At 56.5% G+C, this 17,491-nt stretch overlaps 1 protein-coding gene across 3 annotated transcripts in view; it reads right to left on the bottom strand.

Annotated features, from left to right (window-relative positions):
* Positions 1-16,950, bottom strand: part of NR5A1 (nuclear receptor subfamily 5 group A member 1) — a 40,071-nt gene extending 23,121 nt beyond the window's left edge. The window contains exons 1-4 of one of the 3 annotated variants that reach the window (XM_077306121.1): positions 16,414-16,950; positions 10,331-10,446; positions 7,456-7,597; positions 3,470-4,113 (exon numbers count right to left, since the gene is read on the bottom strand). In XM_077306121.1, the coding sequence (XP_077162236.1) occupies positions 3,470-4,113; positions 7,456-7,597; positions 10,331-10,432 (888 nt within the window). In that variant the 5' untranslated portion in view covers positions 10,433-10,446; positions 16,414-16,950. Of the gene's footprint in view, positions 1-3,469; positions 4,114-4,698; positions 4,916-7,455; positions 7,598-10,330; positions 10,447-10,957; positions 11,017-16,413 lie in introns of those variants that run through there. The other 2 variants (XM_077306122.1, XM_077306123.1) reach the window with 2 other exon arrangements.
* Positions 16,951-17,491: the final 541 nt, after the last annotated feature.

Below are 17,491 nucleotides of genomic sequence, written 5' to 3'. Positions count from 1 at the left end.
GGGCAGAAAGGCAGGAAATAAATGTTGTAAATAAATAACAAAGTCCTCAGCTTATACGGCATGGCTAAGAATAAGATCACCAGATAGTTGGTTCATTCTAATCAATTTGTGCAACCATTCTTGACCACACTGCCTTGCATAGAGTTGGAAGGGGCCATATAGGCCATCTATAGTTCAATCCCTTGCTCAATGCAAGATCAGCCTGAAGCATCCTTGATAAGGATCTGCCCATCCGCTGCTTAAAGACTGTCAGTGAGGGAGAGCTCACCACCTCTTTAGGCAGTCAATTCCACTGCTGACTGTGAAAAAGTTTTTTTCCTGACATCTACCTGATACCGTCTCTACATATAGTTTGAACATATTACTGCATGCCACTCTAGCTCTCCAGCACAACCTCCAAAGTATATCCAAATGTCCATAGCTCCTTCCGTGCCTTGGGCCCATATGTCCCTCCCACGTCACCCTCTCCCTTTCTACTTCCTTGCCTCATACCTTCCTCTGGCACCTCTTTTCCACAGAACATCCTTCTCGACACATTATGGTCCTCTCCTCCATGCTGCACTGTCAGCTTTCTAGAACAGGGGTAGTCAACCTGTGGTCCTCCAGATGTCCATGGACTACAATTCCCATGAGCCCCTGCCAGCAAATGCTGGCAGGGGCTCATGGGAATTGTAGTCCATAGACATCTGGAGGACCACATGGTTGACTACCCCTAGAGCACATGTTCACTTTAAGCAGTCAAGAAAAAACTGCAAGAGTCTTCCAAATTCTCACAGCACTTCAGCCTATCTGAAGCCAAAAGTTCAGTTCCGGGCACCAGGCCCTGTTCTCATTCACTAATCCTCACTTGAAGAGAAGCCTCATCTGCCTTGTCATTATTTCCCACCTGCCCCAGTCCAGGACAGCCTACAGTCTTCCAGACAAAACTGGGAAGCATAAACATCACCCTGAGTAGGAAGGGTCTGGCACTGATGGATGGAAGGAGGGTGCCAGCGCCCTCCCAAATTTGGATGCTTCGCTCTTCAAAGCATTCTCATCAACATTGAAGAAGGAGCAAATATACATTTCCCAATTGATTGTTGACTTTTCTGGAAAGCCAAGCATTTCCTCCCCAAAATTCCTAGGAACCATTTCTCCTTCAAAAAAGGGAAGATGAGTAGCGCGCATCCCAGTAAAAAAAAAAAAATCAGCAGAGTCTGGAAAAGGCAAAAGCTGCTGTGTTTAAGGAGAGCTTTTACACAATGGCCCTAATACCTGAAGGACTGTCTCCCCCACACAAGCCCACACACCAGTTCAGATTGTCACAATGTCATCTGCTGGTGTTTCCCTCTTTGCAAGAGGATGGTCTGCCTACTGTTAGGGCCACACCCTTCTCTGGAATTGCTCCTAGTTTGTGGAATAGATCTTGCCACAGAGTGCCATCTGGTTTAGTAAGTTACATAAGGTGGAATTATTCCAACAGGTTTTTGGGTTTCACATCTGATCAATTTGTTTCATTTGTCTGATGCTAGATTACTTTCTGTGTTTTGACTTTTTTGATTCAGATCTTGGAGGCTAAGGAAGAGGTTTCAGTCTAGGTTTCTGTACTGTATATTTCTTTATTTTACACTCTGGCTATCTATGAATTCAGCTATGCGCATTCTAATTGCAGTTTTATTGGATGTGTGCTATAACCTGCAATTTCACATGTTCAAGAGCGGAGCTTTAATATTATAAACAGGTGCTACACCTAAACCCTGACCACTGCCCTGAACTAAACTATGGCCTTTGCTCGTGCTGCATAGAGAAACACTGAAAGAGTATCTCCAACTTAGATATGAAATGCCACAGGTTGCTAGGGTGGGGAAATGGATGCACTTGCAGCACATAATCCACCTGAATGAAGACCTGGAGATACATCACGCAGTCAACTGCAAAGGTAGGCACGGCTCATATCGGGCACCATGTCATTGTCTGCAAGAGGAACTCTGGCAGCCACAAGCAACCCCTCAGCCTAGGCACGCTCTCACCCCTGCCTCAAATGAGTTCTGCCCATCAATTGCTGGGGTGGCAGTTTTATACTCTCCTAGCAGTTTTACTGGGATGCTATAAAAGCCAGAGCGGAGAGAGTTCATTTAATTCATTTAACGTGCAGGTGAGTCGTCTTTTATGGTGTTAAGAATGGCTGGTTGGAGCAGAATGGACCAAAAAGAGAAATCTGCTGTTCCACTAGGAAACCAAAAGTCTGCTACTAGCTGCACAGGATTTTGGGGAACCCACCCTCCAGTTTCTTGAAGAGGCAACAAACAGTTTGCCTTGGCTGTAGCTTTATATTGCTCAGTGAGCAGCCTTGGACAATCCCCCTGTGCTCAAGCTGAATTCACACCTAAAGGGCCAGCAAGACAGAACACCTGGCTCAAGGTCAGAAGAGTGAGACTGAGGAAGGACTGGCATGCTCTTGTCTGACACACAGACTCTGGGTTAATCCAGGGGACTCCCAAGTAATTTATAGTCTGTCTTCCAGAAATGGATTTTGAATCTCATTGGTTTAGAGAGAAACCACACATTTCCTGGACTTGTTTAGCCAAGGAGTTCCGTCATTTTATTCTCTGCATCCCACAGACAATGTAGGCTTTAACAGAGCTGAACAGTAGGTCCCTTTCTCAAATCCCTTTTAACCAGTATTACTGCTGCATAAGAGTTCTTGTGAACTCAAAAGCTTGCACTGTTATGGGTCCTTTGATTGGTCCTGAAAAAGCCGTATTATGCAGGTTTTGTTCTTAGGGAGAACCCAGCTCAGTGAGGCCAAATGAGCATCAAGACCAGGTGTAGTCAAACTGCAGCCCTCCAGATGTCCATGTTCCCATGAGCCCCTGCCAGCATTTGCTGGCAGCGGCTCATGGGAATTGTAGTCCATGGGTATCTGGAGGGCCGCAGTTTGACTACGCCTGCCCTAAGCGCTGCCATCCAAGAGACAGAGTGTGTGTGTGTGGGGGGGGGTCCTCTTCTGCGGAAGTGTGCCGAAGGGGGGGGACGAGAGACGGGCGAGGGCCTCCTCCATGCCTCCGCGCCGCCGGTGACGCGGGCAGGCAAGGAGGCAATCAGTCTTGAGGGCCACGCGTTGCAAGCCTGGAGCGCGTCGGCGACGGCAGCGCCGTAACTCTTGCGCTTTCAATTCCGGCGTCCAGCGCCGCTGGCGGCAGCAACACCTGGGCCCCGCTGGGGAGAAGCTTTAAATCTATCAGGCCGCCCGAGGGACCGCCTGCTCGGCCAAAGCCCACGCTTAGCGCAGCCGGCCAGTCGCTTTGCACCCCGCACCCCTCTCCGACCAAGCAAGCGAGCAAAGAAATGAAGGGATCCAAACGTCCAACGCACATTTTCAAACCCTTCCACAAAGACACGCCGCCTGGCTTCAGAGCCATGGCCGCGGGAGGCGGCATGTCCGGGCGCTTGGGGCCCTCTGCACGTGCTCAGAAGCCCCCCTCCGTACCTCCAGCTCCTTGAAGAAGAGGCAGCTGCGGGCCCACTCGACGATGGCGAAGAGGGTCTGGTCGGCCATCTTACACATCAGGCCGAAGGGGCTGAGCTTGTCGTGGCGGCTCTTGGCCTGCTCCTGCTGCAGGCAGGCCAGGATGCGCCCTTTGACGTGCGCCTCGTCGGGCTCCAGCTGCAGCAGCTTCAGGATCACGTCCGGGACGTCGGGCACGGCCGGCGAGCTGTTGGGGTAGGCCTCCGGGTAGGCGTAGGCCGGGGCGGCCTCGTGGGGGTGTGCGTAGTGGTCGGGGTACTCGGACTTGATGGCCCGGCTGGGGAAGGACGGGCAGTGGTAGCCCGAGAGCGGCCCGTGGCCCGGCACCGGCACGCCCATGGCCGGGGTCCCGTAGGGGCTCCGCTCGTAGTCGACGGGCGTCATGGCGGTGGGCTGCAGCCCTTTGGAGGCCGGGTGGGCCACGCCGTGCAGGGAGGCGGGCAGGCCGTAGTCCGCCTGCACGGGGGACACGATCTGCGGCGCCGTCTCCAGCTTGAAGCCGTTGGCGCGGATCAGCGCTTTCTTCTGCTGCTTTAAGGCACGGTCTCGCTTGTACATGGGCCCGAACTTGTTCCGTCCCCCTCGCATGCGGTCGGCGCGCACGGCTGCAGGCAGGCAGGGAGAAGAAGAAGACACAGGCGTCAGCGCGGCGCCCCGGGAAGGCTCGGCCGCCCTTCACACCCCACCTCGCAGGCACGTGGCCTCCGATCGCTTTTCCCCTGGTTTTCCCGGGTGGACTAGATGGGACAGGCCTCTGGGAAGGGGGAGGAAGGAAGCGCCTGGTGGGTGTCAGGCAACCGGCGGGCTGGAAGCCCCTCTGGCAGTCACCCAGCAACCCCGAAGGGCTTCTCGGCCCCCTCGACACCGAACTGGGGTCAAGTGAGGAGGCCAGGAGGCCGGAGACTTCAGGAGAGGGGAGCGGCGGGCGGCCTTGTGCGTCCTGGCCCGGTCTGCTGTGGCCCCCTTGGCCGAACTCGGCCTCGTTTCCTCCAAGCGCCCAAGAATGTGTCAGGACGCCGGGAAGCAGGTGCTTCTCTGCATCGCAGTTGGGACTCCGGACAGCTGGCGGTTCTGCCCCCGCCAAGTGCCGGGAGGGAGGGGTGCGTGCTCCGGCTCTGCGGGGGAAGGAAGGGCTGCAGCCCACCCCCCTCCCCGCCAGCTCCCAGCCCAGCCAAGGCCTGCAGAGGCACCCGGGAAGGCGAGGGGAGGGGTCCAGAAAGGGCTCCAGCCACGAAGCCGCACTCCCCCGACGTGGGAAAGGCCCAGCCGAAAAGACGCGACGTGGCCTCCCGCCTTCTTCCGAAGCGAGTTGCCTGCAGAAGGCCGCTTGGGCGCCGGGGTAAAGGCTGTGGCTCCTCCTCGCCAACCAAAGCCTCAGTGGGCCTTCGGCGAAGCCCTTCTGCCCGCCGGGCACCGCCGCAGCGTCAGCGCTCGACAACGCCACGCGTCTGGTCCGAGGCCGGCCGAGCAGCAGGAAAGCGAAAGTGGGCCGGCCCGGGCTTTTAACCGGAGCGCAGCCCCAAGGCCCACCCGCCTGCTTCGGGGAACGGGCCTCTCCCCACAGCCCCCCCCCAAAAAAAAAACTTGTGGAGCCCGAATGATCAAAAGGATGGACTAGAGAATTAGGGGAAGGGGTGTCTGATAGGGCCCCCAAGTGGTCTGGGCCCCGCCTTATTTGAGGCTCATTTTCTGTCTGTGGGGGGGGGGCATTCAGACTACCTCGCAGGCCTGTTGTGAGTAGGCCCGGGATAAAAGTCTAGGGATCCTTCCGCCACCCATGCAAAGAAGGACGCTTTTGCAGTGGGGGCCCCGAAGCTTCCGCATCGCCCTCCCACGGAGATGGCGCCGTCGGGCAAGCGCTTGCGGGCGCCTCCGATGCGCCCCGACGGCGCGTTCTGCTTGGCTTCCTCCCCCGGGCCCTCTGGCCATCCCGGGCGGGAGTCTTCGCACACTGGACTGGGGCTGGGAGGCTGCCTGGAGTCCCCAAATCGATACTTTCACTGGGGCTTCAGTCACTTGCCGCTGAAGCGCTGCTGCGAAAGAGTCGCTTCGGATTTGTCTGCGCAGGAAGTATTCCGCGCCAAGGGACGCAAGAAGACCAGCCAAAGTCGGGGAGGGGATATTCCCCCCCCCCCTGCTCCCCTCCCCATGATCCCTGGGCAGGGATCCAATGACCCTCCTGCTCCCCCTCCCGGTGATCCCTGGGCAGGGATCCAATGACCCCGCAGCTCTTCCCTCACCGACCCTGGCCCTGCAGCAGTGTTCTTGCCCGAAGCGAAGCCCTTTAAACCGGCTGGCTGATCCAGTTGCATGGAGAAGCGGATCGTGATGGCAAAAGAGAAAGTACTCTTAACAGCCTCCCTTTCAAGGCCCGAATCGGAAACATGGGGCAGCTGACTGGGTTCCCCCTCCCTCTGCACGTGTCAGGATTGGGCCCAGAGGGATTGCTTGTGTGCCCCGCATTAAATGGAGCCCTCTTGCCAGCTTGCTCTGAGTGCCTTTTGCAACAGCAGGAATCTGGAAGCGCTTTTAGGCGTAAAGCTCACATATTTCTCGGGCTGGAGCCTAGAAAGACTTCTGCCTCCATAAATCGGTGGGACTAGGGGCTGAGCTTTCCCTTCTGTCGGGACAGACTGACAGGGCTTGGCTACACCCTTGCCCAAAGCCTGCAACAAAAAGAGGCCAAGGGAGTCTTGTTCCCAAAGGCTCCTTGACAATGCTGCGGAATCTGCACCAATGGAAAAAGGCAGCTTTGGACTGTTTTATTGCCTAGAAGAGTGTGCCTCTGACCATGCGCAGGGTGCCTTTGCATCCCTACCAGCCACTGATTCAGTACAGCCATCCCTCCCCACCCGTGCATAATCTCTGCCTGTGGTTTGTGGAAAACCAGGACACACACACACACCGCCCCCCGCCCAGTCTCTTCCTCCAAAGACCAGCATTCCCAAGAGTGGCTAAAAGGCCGCAGAAGCACAACCAGGACACACCAGCTGAGCACCACTTTCGGCCTAGGAATTCACTTTCACTTTCTGTTGTTCCAGGTCAAAGCACCTCACCTCCTCAGATGCCTGCCTCCTCCTCCTCAGGCTCCAAGACAGGGAATATTCCCCACCCCCAATTTTGATGCCATTATTATATTTTTATTAGGCAACAGCCCATTGGAGAAGAGCATGGGGAAAGAGCATCAGCTCTCCATATTGCAGTGCCTTCCCTTATTACAGTGGAAAGGAAAGACATTTTGCCCATGCACAAAGATACAGAGATGTTGCCGGCCTGAGCCCTGGAACTGGAGCCTAAGTCAAGTTGAACCCCCCCCCCCCCCAGGCACATCATTACTGTATTATTTCATCCTTATTTCATCCTTTTAAAAGTACAGCTTTTGCCTGCAGACAATAGCATCTGCACACTGTTCTGGCTGCTTGTTTCCATGGCTCTCTCCATTTTCTCTGAGATGTTCGTTCCTGTGAAGTAAGACCTACCCTGTGCTTCTCATTTTCTAGCGCATGGCACAAATCTAGCAGGAGGAGGCAGACCACAAACAAAGCATGGCCCGAATGTATGATGGGTGTTTTCACACATTGCTCTGAAAAGCCCTTCGGGACTCCAGATATTTGTTTTGCCATGTCTGAATCCTCCAAAAGGGGCAAAGAAACCTTTAGTATGATAAATAAATTTTATGAGGTCCCTTCTGGAACAGTGCAGAGGAAATTGATTTAAAAGTAAAATATCTGGGGGATAGTCCATCTCCCACCTAATTTTTGATAGATATACATAAGCAAGCTTCGAGGGCAGAGGGGAAAGCTCCGAATATTTTGTGTAGGGCCGACAGAAAGCCTTTGCCCAGGAAATTCCTTCCCAGAGCAGAAAATGTGGCCCTGTGTTTTTCCTACCACAGGCCACCTGCCGTTTGTTAGCTCATGCACTCCAGGAGAGGGCCAGAGGTTTACCTTCAAGCCTCATCCCCACCGTCAGGCACTTCTGGAAGCGGCAGTAGGGGCACCTCTTGCGCTGCGTCTTGTCGATCTTGCAGTTCTGTGTCTCTGTACACGTGTAGTGCTTGTTGTTCTGCACGGTTCTCTTGAAGAAGCCCTGGGGGGGGGGGGGAGAGACAGAGAGATGGCTGAGTCCAGTGCAACCAGCAGGCTGGGGTGCTGCTTCTCTGGCACCAAGGGGGCAAGAAGAGCTCTGCTATGCTCCAAAGCTGCCAGCCCAGGAGCCTCTGATGAACATAACATTATCACAGCCCATCCCCGGTGCCTCTGGGGCCAGCTCCAGAGAGGAGAATTGCAGACTTGGTCTCTCTGAGCAGTGCCAGCCTCACATCTGTGAGGAAATGGTGCTGGGAGCTCCACAGCTATTTGCACAGCCAACCAGAACAGCCAACCGATGGCATCAATTTGATTCGCCTTTTAGGGAGGAGTTGGGAGGGTCCTTCCCGGCTGAGCAGAGACCCTTTCAGGGGTTCAAAGCTCACCTCCGTCATTTTCTAGGTGTCTTCTCTGTCTTATTTTCTACACTGTGGGAATGAAGCCAGTGACCCACCTCACGGGGCTTGTGTCAAACTGTGCAGAAGGAGGCCAGCTCCCACCCTAGGCTGGCGGAAGAGGGTGTTGGAAAATCCCTGCTTGCCACCGTCACTGAATGCACATGATTGCGGGTCTCAGTCCCTATCTGCACAGGGTTTGAAACACACACTAGGGTGGAACACCCAGCTTCAGCCGAGGTCTCCGGAACTGGGGCTGAATCCCAGACTAGGTAAACAGGCCATCGAAAACAGGCCTCTGGTGTCCATCTTTCCATCTTGGAGAGCCGAGGAGGGGCCTTTGGGGTCTCTTTTTAAACATTAATTAAGACCCAACCTAGCCAGTAGGAGGGAGGGGCAAGGACAAGCAGGAAATGTGGGAGGGGGGGGTCAGTTAAGTGATGCGAGGGTTCCTCGGGGGAACCACAACTTTCCTGCAGCCTGTTTTGGGGAGAAATGTTTTCCGTTAATAAATCAGCCCTCGGGCTGGGGAGGGGCGGTATACCTTGGAAGGAAGGGCCGAAAGAGCCAGAGCCTGCCGATCTCCTCTCCCCCCCCCTCCAAACCCACAAGGCCACTGAGTCACCCGCGGTTGCTTTGCGGTGGGGAGATATCCCCCCCACCCGCCCACCACCAGCCCTAGAAGGCGAAAAGGGAAAGCAGGACCCCCTTCTTCTGGAATGGGGGTCCCTGCCTGGCTAAGCAGAACGTCTGGAAGATATTTTACCGCGCGCGGCGGGAGCTCCCAGTCTGGCCGGGGGAGCGCCTGGCGGGATTTGGTCCCATCCCCCCCCCCGCCGCCGCCCCCTGCCCATGCCCATGCCCAGATATCGCCGCGGGGCCTGAAGGGTCCCTTGTCCCGCAGAGGCGGGCTCCGGAGACAGCCGCCACCCCCCAGCTTCTGGCCGCGGCGCACGCCTTTGGAAACCCGGCGCTCTCAAAACTCGGCGGGGGAGACGGTTGGAGGACCCCCTGGAAGGAAGGCCGGCATTTTCTCCTCTGGAAAGACCCCCCCCTCGCACACACACACACAAACACTGACCCGGCGTTTGGAGATAAAAGGGACTGATTGGATTTCTTCTAAAGCCGTTTCCCATATATAGTCTTAATTCGTTCCTGCTTAATTTATTCCTCAATAAATAAATGCTGCGGCTCGTTTTGGGATCCGTTGCATGGCCAAAAAGACCAAACGGAATGTCAGTTTTTGCAGCTCGCTGGTGCTTTCGCTGACCATTCCCACCATGAACCGGAGCCACATCGAACTGGCGCAGCTGCCGTTCCCCCCCTTCCCGAACGAACCGAAACACAAACGGACATTAAAATCCGGACGGGGAGGGACGCGATTTTTCTTCGCCGGCCTGTCCTAGAAAACGAATCGAGGCCGATCCCTGTCGGGGGACGCCAACTCAGGGACTTTGGGGCTCAAGGGACACGGGGGGCAGGAGAGCGGCGGAGGCCAGCCGGAAAGCCCGGCGGAGCGGCGACAAAGCCGGCTCCCGAGCCGCGCAAAGCGGCTGCCGCTCAGCGCCGCTTCCCTGCAGCGGGCAGGACCGATTCCCGGCCCGAAGGCGCAGAAGAGGCCGGAGAAGGCGCGTCGTCGCTTCCCTGGCCGCCGTCGCAAGGCAGGCATCGCCTTGGGCTCTTCTTCAGGCGCCTCCGGCCAAGGCCGAGCGCGCCTCCCTTCGGTTTCTCTCTCCCTCCGCCCCGTTTTCTCACAATTCCTTTTGCTCCGCAGTGTGATCGCCCCGATTCCCGATCCTCAACCACGCCGGGCAGGGAATGCGCCCCTGAAGCGCCGGTCGCCCCCAGAGAGGGCGGCTGGTTCACCGGCTCTGAACGCGGTGAGCGACGGTGGGGCGCTTACGGTAATTCGGTCAGCGGCCCTTGCTGTAGGCGACGCCGGTCTACTCAGAAGCAAATCGACTTGAAGGCAAAAGGGCTTTCCTCTGGAACAAACATCGCTCGAACTGGGTCTCCAGGTGGGCGGCAGGCGACTCCTTCCCCTCTACCGCCCTCGACCCTTCGGGGCGCCGCTGCTGGCCCTTTCTGCAGCTCCTTCCTCCGCACCGAGCCCCGGCTTGGTGGGAGGAAACGCCTCGAAGGGACACCCTTCCAGCAATATTCGGGCGCTGGGCCGAGGAAGAAGGGAACCTGGCTCTGGCAAGGGGCGGTGGGGTCCGGGATGCACCCCTCAAGCCGCAGGTGCCGTCTCCTGCCTTCGCCCGTCCCGCCCTGCTCCCCCCCAACCGAATCCCGCTCGGGTCTGCTCGCCCCGTCGGGCGGCGGCGGGCGGCGTTTACCTTGCAGCTCTCGCAGGTGAGCAGTCCGTAGTGGTAGCCGGAGACCTTGTCCCCGCAGACGGGGCACAGCTCGTCCAGGTCCTCGTCGTAGGAATAATCCATCACCTCCGCCGGGCCTGCGGGCAGGAAAAGAGCCGGGCAGCGCCTGAGAACGCAGCCAGGGAAAGGCTCGACCACCGGCGCGGCACTCCGGGACCACCGCTTGACCGAGGGAGGGAGGTGCCGGGAGGACAGTGGTCGCCTTTATAGCCTGGCGGGCTCTATGTGCGTCGGGGAGCGCGGGGGGGGGGCACACCGCCAGGGAAGGAGGGAATTGCGAGTTTACTTAGTTCTCTGTTCCCGTGGGGTGGGGCCACCGCCACCCTCGGATCCAGGCCCCCACCCACCCAATGGGGCAGCGCTCCTCCCCCCACCGTCAAACCCAGAGGAGACGCTTCCCTCTCTCCGCCTTAGGCCAAGCCGTTATAACGTTGCCCCCCCCCCGGGTCGGGCTGGTTTGGACCCGTTTTCAGGGCGTTTTCCCCCCCCGAAAGCTTCGACGGGGCCAACGGCTGCCCAGCAGAAGTCCCAAAGTTGAGCCGAGATGGGGGGGGGGGGGCGGGATGAGAAGAAGGGGCTTGGAATTACTGGGTTCTTCTGCCTCGCGCAAGCTGGGGCCCCTCGACAGCCACCCCTGTTCTCCGCAGAAGGAGCAGCCACGTCTGAAGTGCCCCATTCACGCTCCTCCCCCTCCTCCAGCTAGGCGGCTCTCTGGGGGCGTCGGCTCCCCCCCCCAATCAGCTCGAGATTGCAGCCTCGCAGCGCCAGTAACCCCGCGCTAGAGGGATAGAGCCGTCCGGAGGTCCCTTCGCGGAATTTCAAGGGAGAATATAGACCCCCCCCCACCAGCAGCCTTTGACCCAATCTGATGTGGCCCAAGGCCTGTGGGGGGGGGGCGAGATGGGTCTGTCGTACGGAAGATTGTTGAGCCTGCCCTCCCTTCCTCACCGGGTCCTACCCACCCCCTCGCGGGGGTTCCCCCCTTATCAGTGGGGTGGGGGAGGGGCAAGAGGAAGTCCCGGACCGCTCTCTGGGGTCCTTCCGACCCGTCGCCTCAATTCCAGAGCCTGGTCTTCCTTAAAGCAACGGACACGGAGGCCATTTTCGGGGTTCCCGTTGGAATTCGCAGGGTCTCCCCGCCCCCGCCCCCCAGGGCAGCTCGTCTCTTCGCCGCCGCCGGAGCCCCTGTCGCGTCCAATGCCCTCCGCCAGCCAGGGCCGCCTCTTTGCAAAAGGGGTGGACATATTTTGCGGGGGGGGGGGGAAGCACAACAGCCATTGGCCTTGGCCGTGTCTCTGCCTTGGTTCGAGGCTGTGGCCGCGAGTCCCGAAGTCCCCTCGCCCCCAGGGTCCGGAAAGAGGGCCGGCCGGGCTGGTCCTTCGGGGTGCAAAAGTCCCGCAGGTAAAGGGGGGACACGTTTTCTCAAGTGAGCCAGACTGGGGGGGGGGGGAGCGACAGCCGCGGCTCTGGCGAACGAGGTTTGATTCTTCACTCCTCCAAAGGCAGCGGCCTGGGCCAGCCTCTGTTCTCTCGGGGATGTGCTCACAGCAGTTCTGTTAGAGCTCTCTCAGCCCCACCTCCCTCACAGGGTGTCTGTTGTGGGGAGAGGAAGAGAAAGCCGCCGTGGGGCTCCTTCAGAGAGTGACAGGCGGGCTGTAGGAACATTAGCTAATTTTGATTTTGTATATTAGGGGCGCGGTCTTGCAAAATTCAGCCGTATCGTTTTGGAGGGAGATTGTTGGGGGGGGAGAGATTCAAATTATATATTCCGCTTAAAGGTGTTTTTAAGACTACCGGCTCCCTCAACGAATTATTGGTGTGTGTGTGTGGGGGGGGTATTAGCGATCCTCAACGTGGAAGCCCCCCCCCTCCTCCTGGGGGCGCAGGAGAGAAGCGAGACTGACGAATCTCTGCGACCTCAGTCCCCTTCCTGGAGCCGGCCGGGGGCAGCAGCGCCGTGCGGGGCTCGCACAGTCACCCGAGAGGAAGGCGCTCGAGGCTCGTGCTTAGAACACGAGTCTTCGATTCAGGCGCGTCCAGACGTGCGGACTTGAAGGGGCGCCCTGCGGGACAGGGACGCCTGGCTGCTGCAGGGGGGGGGGGCGCTCGGGCCTCTTTGCCGGCAGGTAACGTCCTCGGAAGCCCAGGCGCCCGACTCGGAGGCCGCCCCACGCGCACGCGGGTCCCGATCCGCGACCACCAGGTGGCAGAGGGGACCCGGGCCGGCGGCGTCGCTTCCCCTGCGAGGCCTTCTGTCGGGTCCTGCCGCCGCGCCGGGACAGGCAGGGGATCCCCGACTCCCTCCCCGCCGCAGGCAGAGGCGCTGCAGCAGCGGGAGGAGAGAGAGGGCAGGCCCCGCTTGGCAGAGCTCTCCGGGGGGATGCTCCGTCTCCTTCCCTGAACAACCGCGCCAGCCTCCCCGCCTCACGGCAGAAGACCCGCGGAAGCGCACCCGTCCGGCCCTCTGGTCTCTCTCCGGGCCGCGACGCTTTTCTCCGACGGGAGGAGACAGCAAACCGCCCCCCCCCCCCCGCAGGCCCACCTCGTCCAGTCCTCCCCTCTCCTTCGGGGCTGAACCGCGCCCGCCCGGGCCAGCGAGCCAGCTCCCCCCCCCTGCTCCTCCCAAGGGAGGGCGCCGTGGGCAGGGGGAATGGCTGGAGCACCAGGGGGGAGCCGCTCAGACAAGGACAGACCCTGCTTCCCTTCCCAGCATGGCCTGATCTGGGCTGCCCTTGGTCACTGGTGCCCTTTTCAGCCTCCATCAACTCCCACCCCGGCAGAGGAAGAAATGCCACAAGCCAAGGGGAGTCTGGCCTTCCTTCCTTCCTTCCTTTCCTTCCTTCTTCCTTCCTTCCTTCCTTCCTTGTTGGTGCTTCCCAGTGCAGGTGCCGGCCAGGGCTGCTACACTTGGTTAAAAGAAACAAGGGCCCTCGGCCTCAGGAGCCAAAAAGGGAAGGGAAGGGGGGCTGACATTTCAAAGGACAGAGTGAAGGATGTGGTTGAACAGAGGACACCAGGCTTTTGGAGGATCATATTTTTAGTTATTCCTTTATGTTTTTAAAAAAGGGAGGGAGCAGAAAACTCGCACAGCAAGCTGGGAGTTGAAAGAAATGTATTTGTGTGATTCTTTCTCTCTCTAAAGGAAAGGCATCTTCCAAGCAGGCCCCGCAATCCATCCTGCTGCCAATGAGAGGCAAGCTGTTCCGGGCATGGGCAGATTCCAGCCAATCAGTGGCTACACTGCAGACTGAGCCCGGCTCTGGAACATGGGTTTTGTCTGAACTCATGGAAAAGAGGGTGGGGGTGGGAATAGTGCTTCTTAATGCAAAGAGGAGCTCCAGATCCTTTGGCCTTGCAGGCTTTTGGGGAAAGGGCAAAGGTGCCTCAGCCTCCATAGCCAGGAGCAGCAGCGCAAACCAAGGCTACCCAAAACAAGGCAATGCCCCGTGCATCGTGTGACCACATGGTGGACATTCTGACCTGCATGGTGGCATTCTGGGGAGGGTGGAGTAACTCATCTGAATTGTTCACAACACAGGATGAAATTTGCCTGTTAGAAACTAGCAGTTCAGAGAGGCTGCTAGACTGACTTCTGGCTTGATAAGGCTTTTAAAATGTACAAAGAAGCTCATTTCTGTGGGAGAGAATTCAGATCTGCACACTGCAACCTCTAGGATGAAGTGACATCTTCCAGGAAAGTTTGGCCCTGTAATTTTGCTGTGAGTGTTGAGAAGCACGGAGGGGAATTCAAAGCTTTGGACTGCTGTGGCTTCCTCCTCTTCAGGATGGGGCCATTGGTGCAAACTGGGAAGCAGGAAACAGGCTTCTTCTGGGAGGGAGGGATTCCTCTTGCATCTAAGAATAGTCCTGGTGCTTGGGATATTGTCTGCAGGAGGGAAATGGCTGCCCAGGGCCTTGCCAAGGCTCAGCAACTGACTGAATGGCGGCTACCGGTTAGAGATGGCACCGCTAGTGGCTGGAAGCCTCTTGGCATGTGCAGAGAGCTGCAGTTGCATAGGGAGCCGAACAGCTCTGCTACTACAGAGGGTGCCAGTGGTCTGCAGCTAAACGGGCTGTAATGCTAGGGGGTACCTAGAATAACAAAACACACGCCATGCTGCTCTGAAGGGGAGGAGTTATGGAGCTACATGCTGAAGTGCAAATTACAGCACCCTTGGGTGTGAGACCCTAAGTGCTGGGAAAGACATTTCATTGTATGAGTCATAGGTAATGCTGGGCTGAATGGGACAAATTTGATTCATATGCTCACAAGCAAAAGTCTTCCCCTATGTCCTTGTTTCGGTAATTGAGACGGGCCATATAGGAGCTTTGCACAGCTTTGCATTTGGAAGGCCCCAGTTTCCATTTCTGGCACCTCCAGCTAATGCATCTAATTAGCTTGAACTGAGCTAGCTGGACTACGCTCTGATTTGGCAGACGTTTCTGTTTCAAACGTTTAACATAAGAGTGCTTCTGAACATATGCAGGATGCCTCCCTTTTGCAGTAACTCGTTGCAACCAATCTTGCATGCTTGGGATCGGGAAGCAGAAAACAGCCCCCAGTGTGGCACTGACAGAAGTCCTCTACAGGTCTCCTCAACCACCTGGTCAGGAATCTGTCTTGAGGCCAGAAGGTCACTGCAAGGCCAGAACTGATGTTTGCGATTGGGAGTGGGGCTCTGGCTGAGAAGAGGGGGTTTCTGGATGTGCTTGAGACCCAATGCCCCTCTCTTTTTCAAAGGCTTTTATCCTTGCATCCCTTGAGCTGCCGATAGTTGCTTAAGCCCTTCAACTAGAAGTCATTTCCTACACTTACGTGCTAAGAGGACACGCCTAGCCATGCTGATGAGGGAATTGCACTCTGCACATGCCTAGATATCCTTATCCATTGTTGTTCCTCTATATATTTATGAAACAGCTTAGGGGGTGGGACATGTTCAGCTGTTCAAGTTGGAATAGGGCCAATCAGGGTGCAGCCAGCTTTGCCCTGATTGGCCCTGCCCCTGCAGCTCCCGCCCTCCGTCCCTGGACTCTAGCCTCTTTGTTCTCAGATGCCTCAGTGCCTGGAGCCAGCAGCAGGTAAGGGGAGAGGCCCTGGGCAAAGGATCATGGTGGAGGGCCTCCTAACGAGGGCCTCTTGGCCTGCTAGGCTGGGCTGCTGTTAAGGACTGCTAAGGAGCTGAATAGCTGACTGCTAAGGAGCTCTGTCCCAGCCCTGCTAATGAGCTGCCCAGCCCCCACCCTCCCCATTTGATCTGGCTGCGAGCTGCTGCCCAAGGACACCTTAAGCTGCCTGGCCAGGGGCCAGATGAGGGGACCCTTTCAAGACCCGTTCTTAGGAACGGGCTTTGAAGCTAGTTTTTAATAATAATGAAGAAAGGCAATAAATACAGAATATGTGCACCTGAAATTAACTGGGAAGGGTCCTTAAGATGGGTTTGGCTCAAAGCACTTAGGGGAATAAAGTCTACTTTGGAGCCACAAACCTCCCTCCTCCACAGTTCCCTTTGAGAGGTCCTAAGCTCTTTGCCTGGATACCCAGAAATGGGAGGGCTGGTTGCGGCTAGGCAGGTGTCCTGCTCAGGGCCACTCTGTGCCGAGAACAAGTGTAGGAACAAAGCCCTTAGTAAGCTCCAATTCAGATGCAGCCTTGATAGGGATGGAGATAGATCCTGTAGAGTCTGCTCCTGGCTGAAAACTGCAGCCCAGCCCAGCATCTGTTGCCGAGAAAAGGACTATGCCAGGTGGCTTTTTGTGGCCCCGATCCCAGATCCCAAATGCATATTGTCTTGATGGAGAGTAGTAAACACTGCAAACTTTGCAAACTTTGCAAACACTGTAGGAAAGAAGCAAGATAGAAACACACATGTGCAGGGAACGAAGAACAAGGGGGATTTCAATCTTCCAAGCAATGGGCATGCAGAGAAATGAGAATTTAGACTGGGATCTTTTGCTAATGTCCTTGACTAAAGACAGAGGGTAGGGTGGCAGAAGGAAATCGCAGGGAGGGGGAAAGGTTGTCAGTTCTTGTATGAATCACTTACTTTGGATGCCTCTGTTTCTCTGTTCGTGGGACACTCGGTTGTGTCTCCTGTAGAAACTGCAAGCAATAGAGATCCTTGGATGTGATTCTGAATCGGGATGGAGTCACATCAGAACAGCAAAGTTTTTCTGGCGGAGGTTTCTCTTTCCTCTGTTCCCATCCAACGGAATAAATGTGGATACGTCCGTATCCAGAGTCTTTGCCGGACTTTCGGCGACTCCCTACCTCCAAATGGTGGTCAAAATGGTCTCGGACAAGGAACCTCATTGGCTTTCTGTGTGCACGTGACGGCATTAAAAAAATTAAGCAACAAAATACAGTCCATTAAAAAAAAAACAGTTTTAGAATGTGGCAGCTGAGAAGATAATGTGGGACCTTTGCCATAGAGAGAGCAAGAGGAGAAGGAAACTTGCTCACGGATGGCCGGGGAAGGGGCTCGTTAAAAAAGTAAGGGAGGGAGAGGAACTGTCCCTGATTTATTGTCTGGTCCTGCTGAAGGAGATCTCCCCTGCAGCAGAACGGTTTGTCTCCCCCACACCCACTGCTCCCTTGAGAGAGGCAGTTTGGTCCCATCTAGAGGCTCAATCTGGAGGAGATTTACACATCTATGCCACAATTTCCATTTGACAGGCTCTGATAGGTGGACAAAATTTAGGGTCCAGAGGAGAGAGACATGATGACTCATGGCCTGGGGACCAAGCCCTGTGAGGAAAGGCTGAGGGACTTGGGAATGTTCAGGCTGGAGAAGAGGAGGTTGAGAGGGGCCAGGATTGCTGTCTTTTAAGTATTGGAAAGGTTGTCACTTGGAGGGGGGCAGGGAAAGGTTCCTGTTGGCAGCAAACCGGCTTTAAAAGTACATTTAGAATGGCACCAGCTAGATATCAGGGGAGGGGGAATTCACAGTCAGAATAGTTCAGCAGTGGAATTGGTTGCCTAAGGAGCTCCCCATCACTGGCGGACTTTAAGCAGCAAACGGACAGATACTTTTAATGGATGCTTTAGGCTGATCCTGCATGGAGCAGGGGGTTGGACTAGATGGCCTGTATGGCCCCTTCCATGTGATTCTATAAAAGCCTCCC

This window comes from Paroedura picta, chromosome 12 (assembly GCF_049243985.1).
Source record: "Paroedura picta isolate Pp20150507F chromosome 12, Ppicta_v3.0, whole genome shotgun sequence".
Taxonomy (NCBI): Eukaryota; Metazoa; Chordata; class Lepidosauria; order Squamata; family Gekkonidae; genus Paroedura; species Paroedura picta.
Note: the sequence above shows the minus strand (reverse complement) of the source record. Positions and strands in the feature narration are given on the sequence as shown.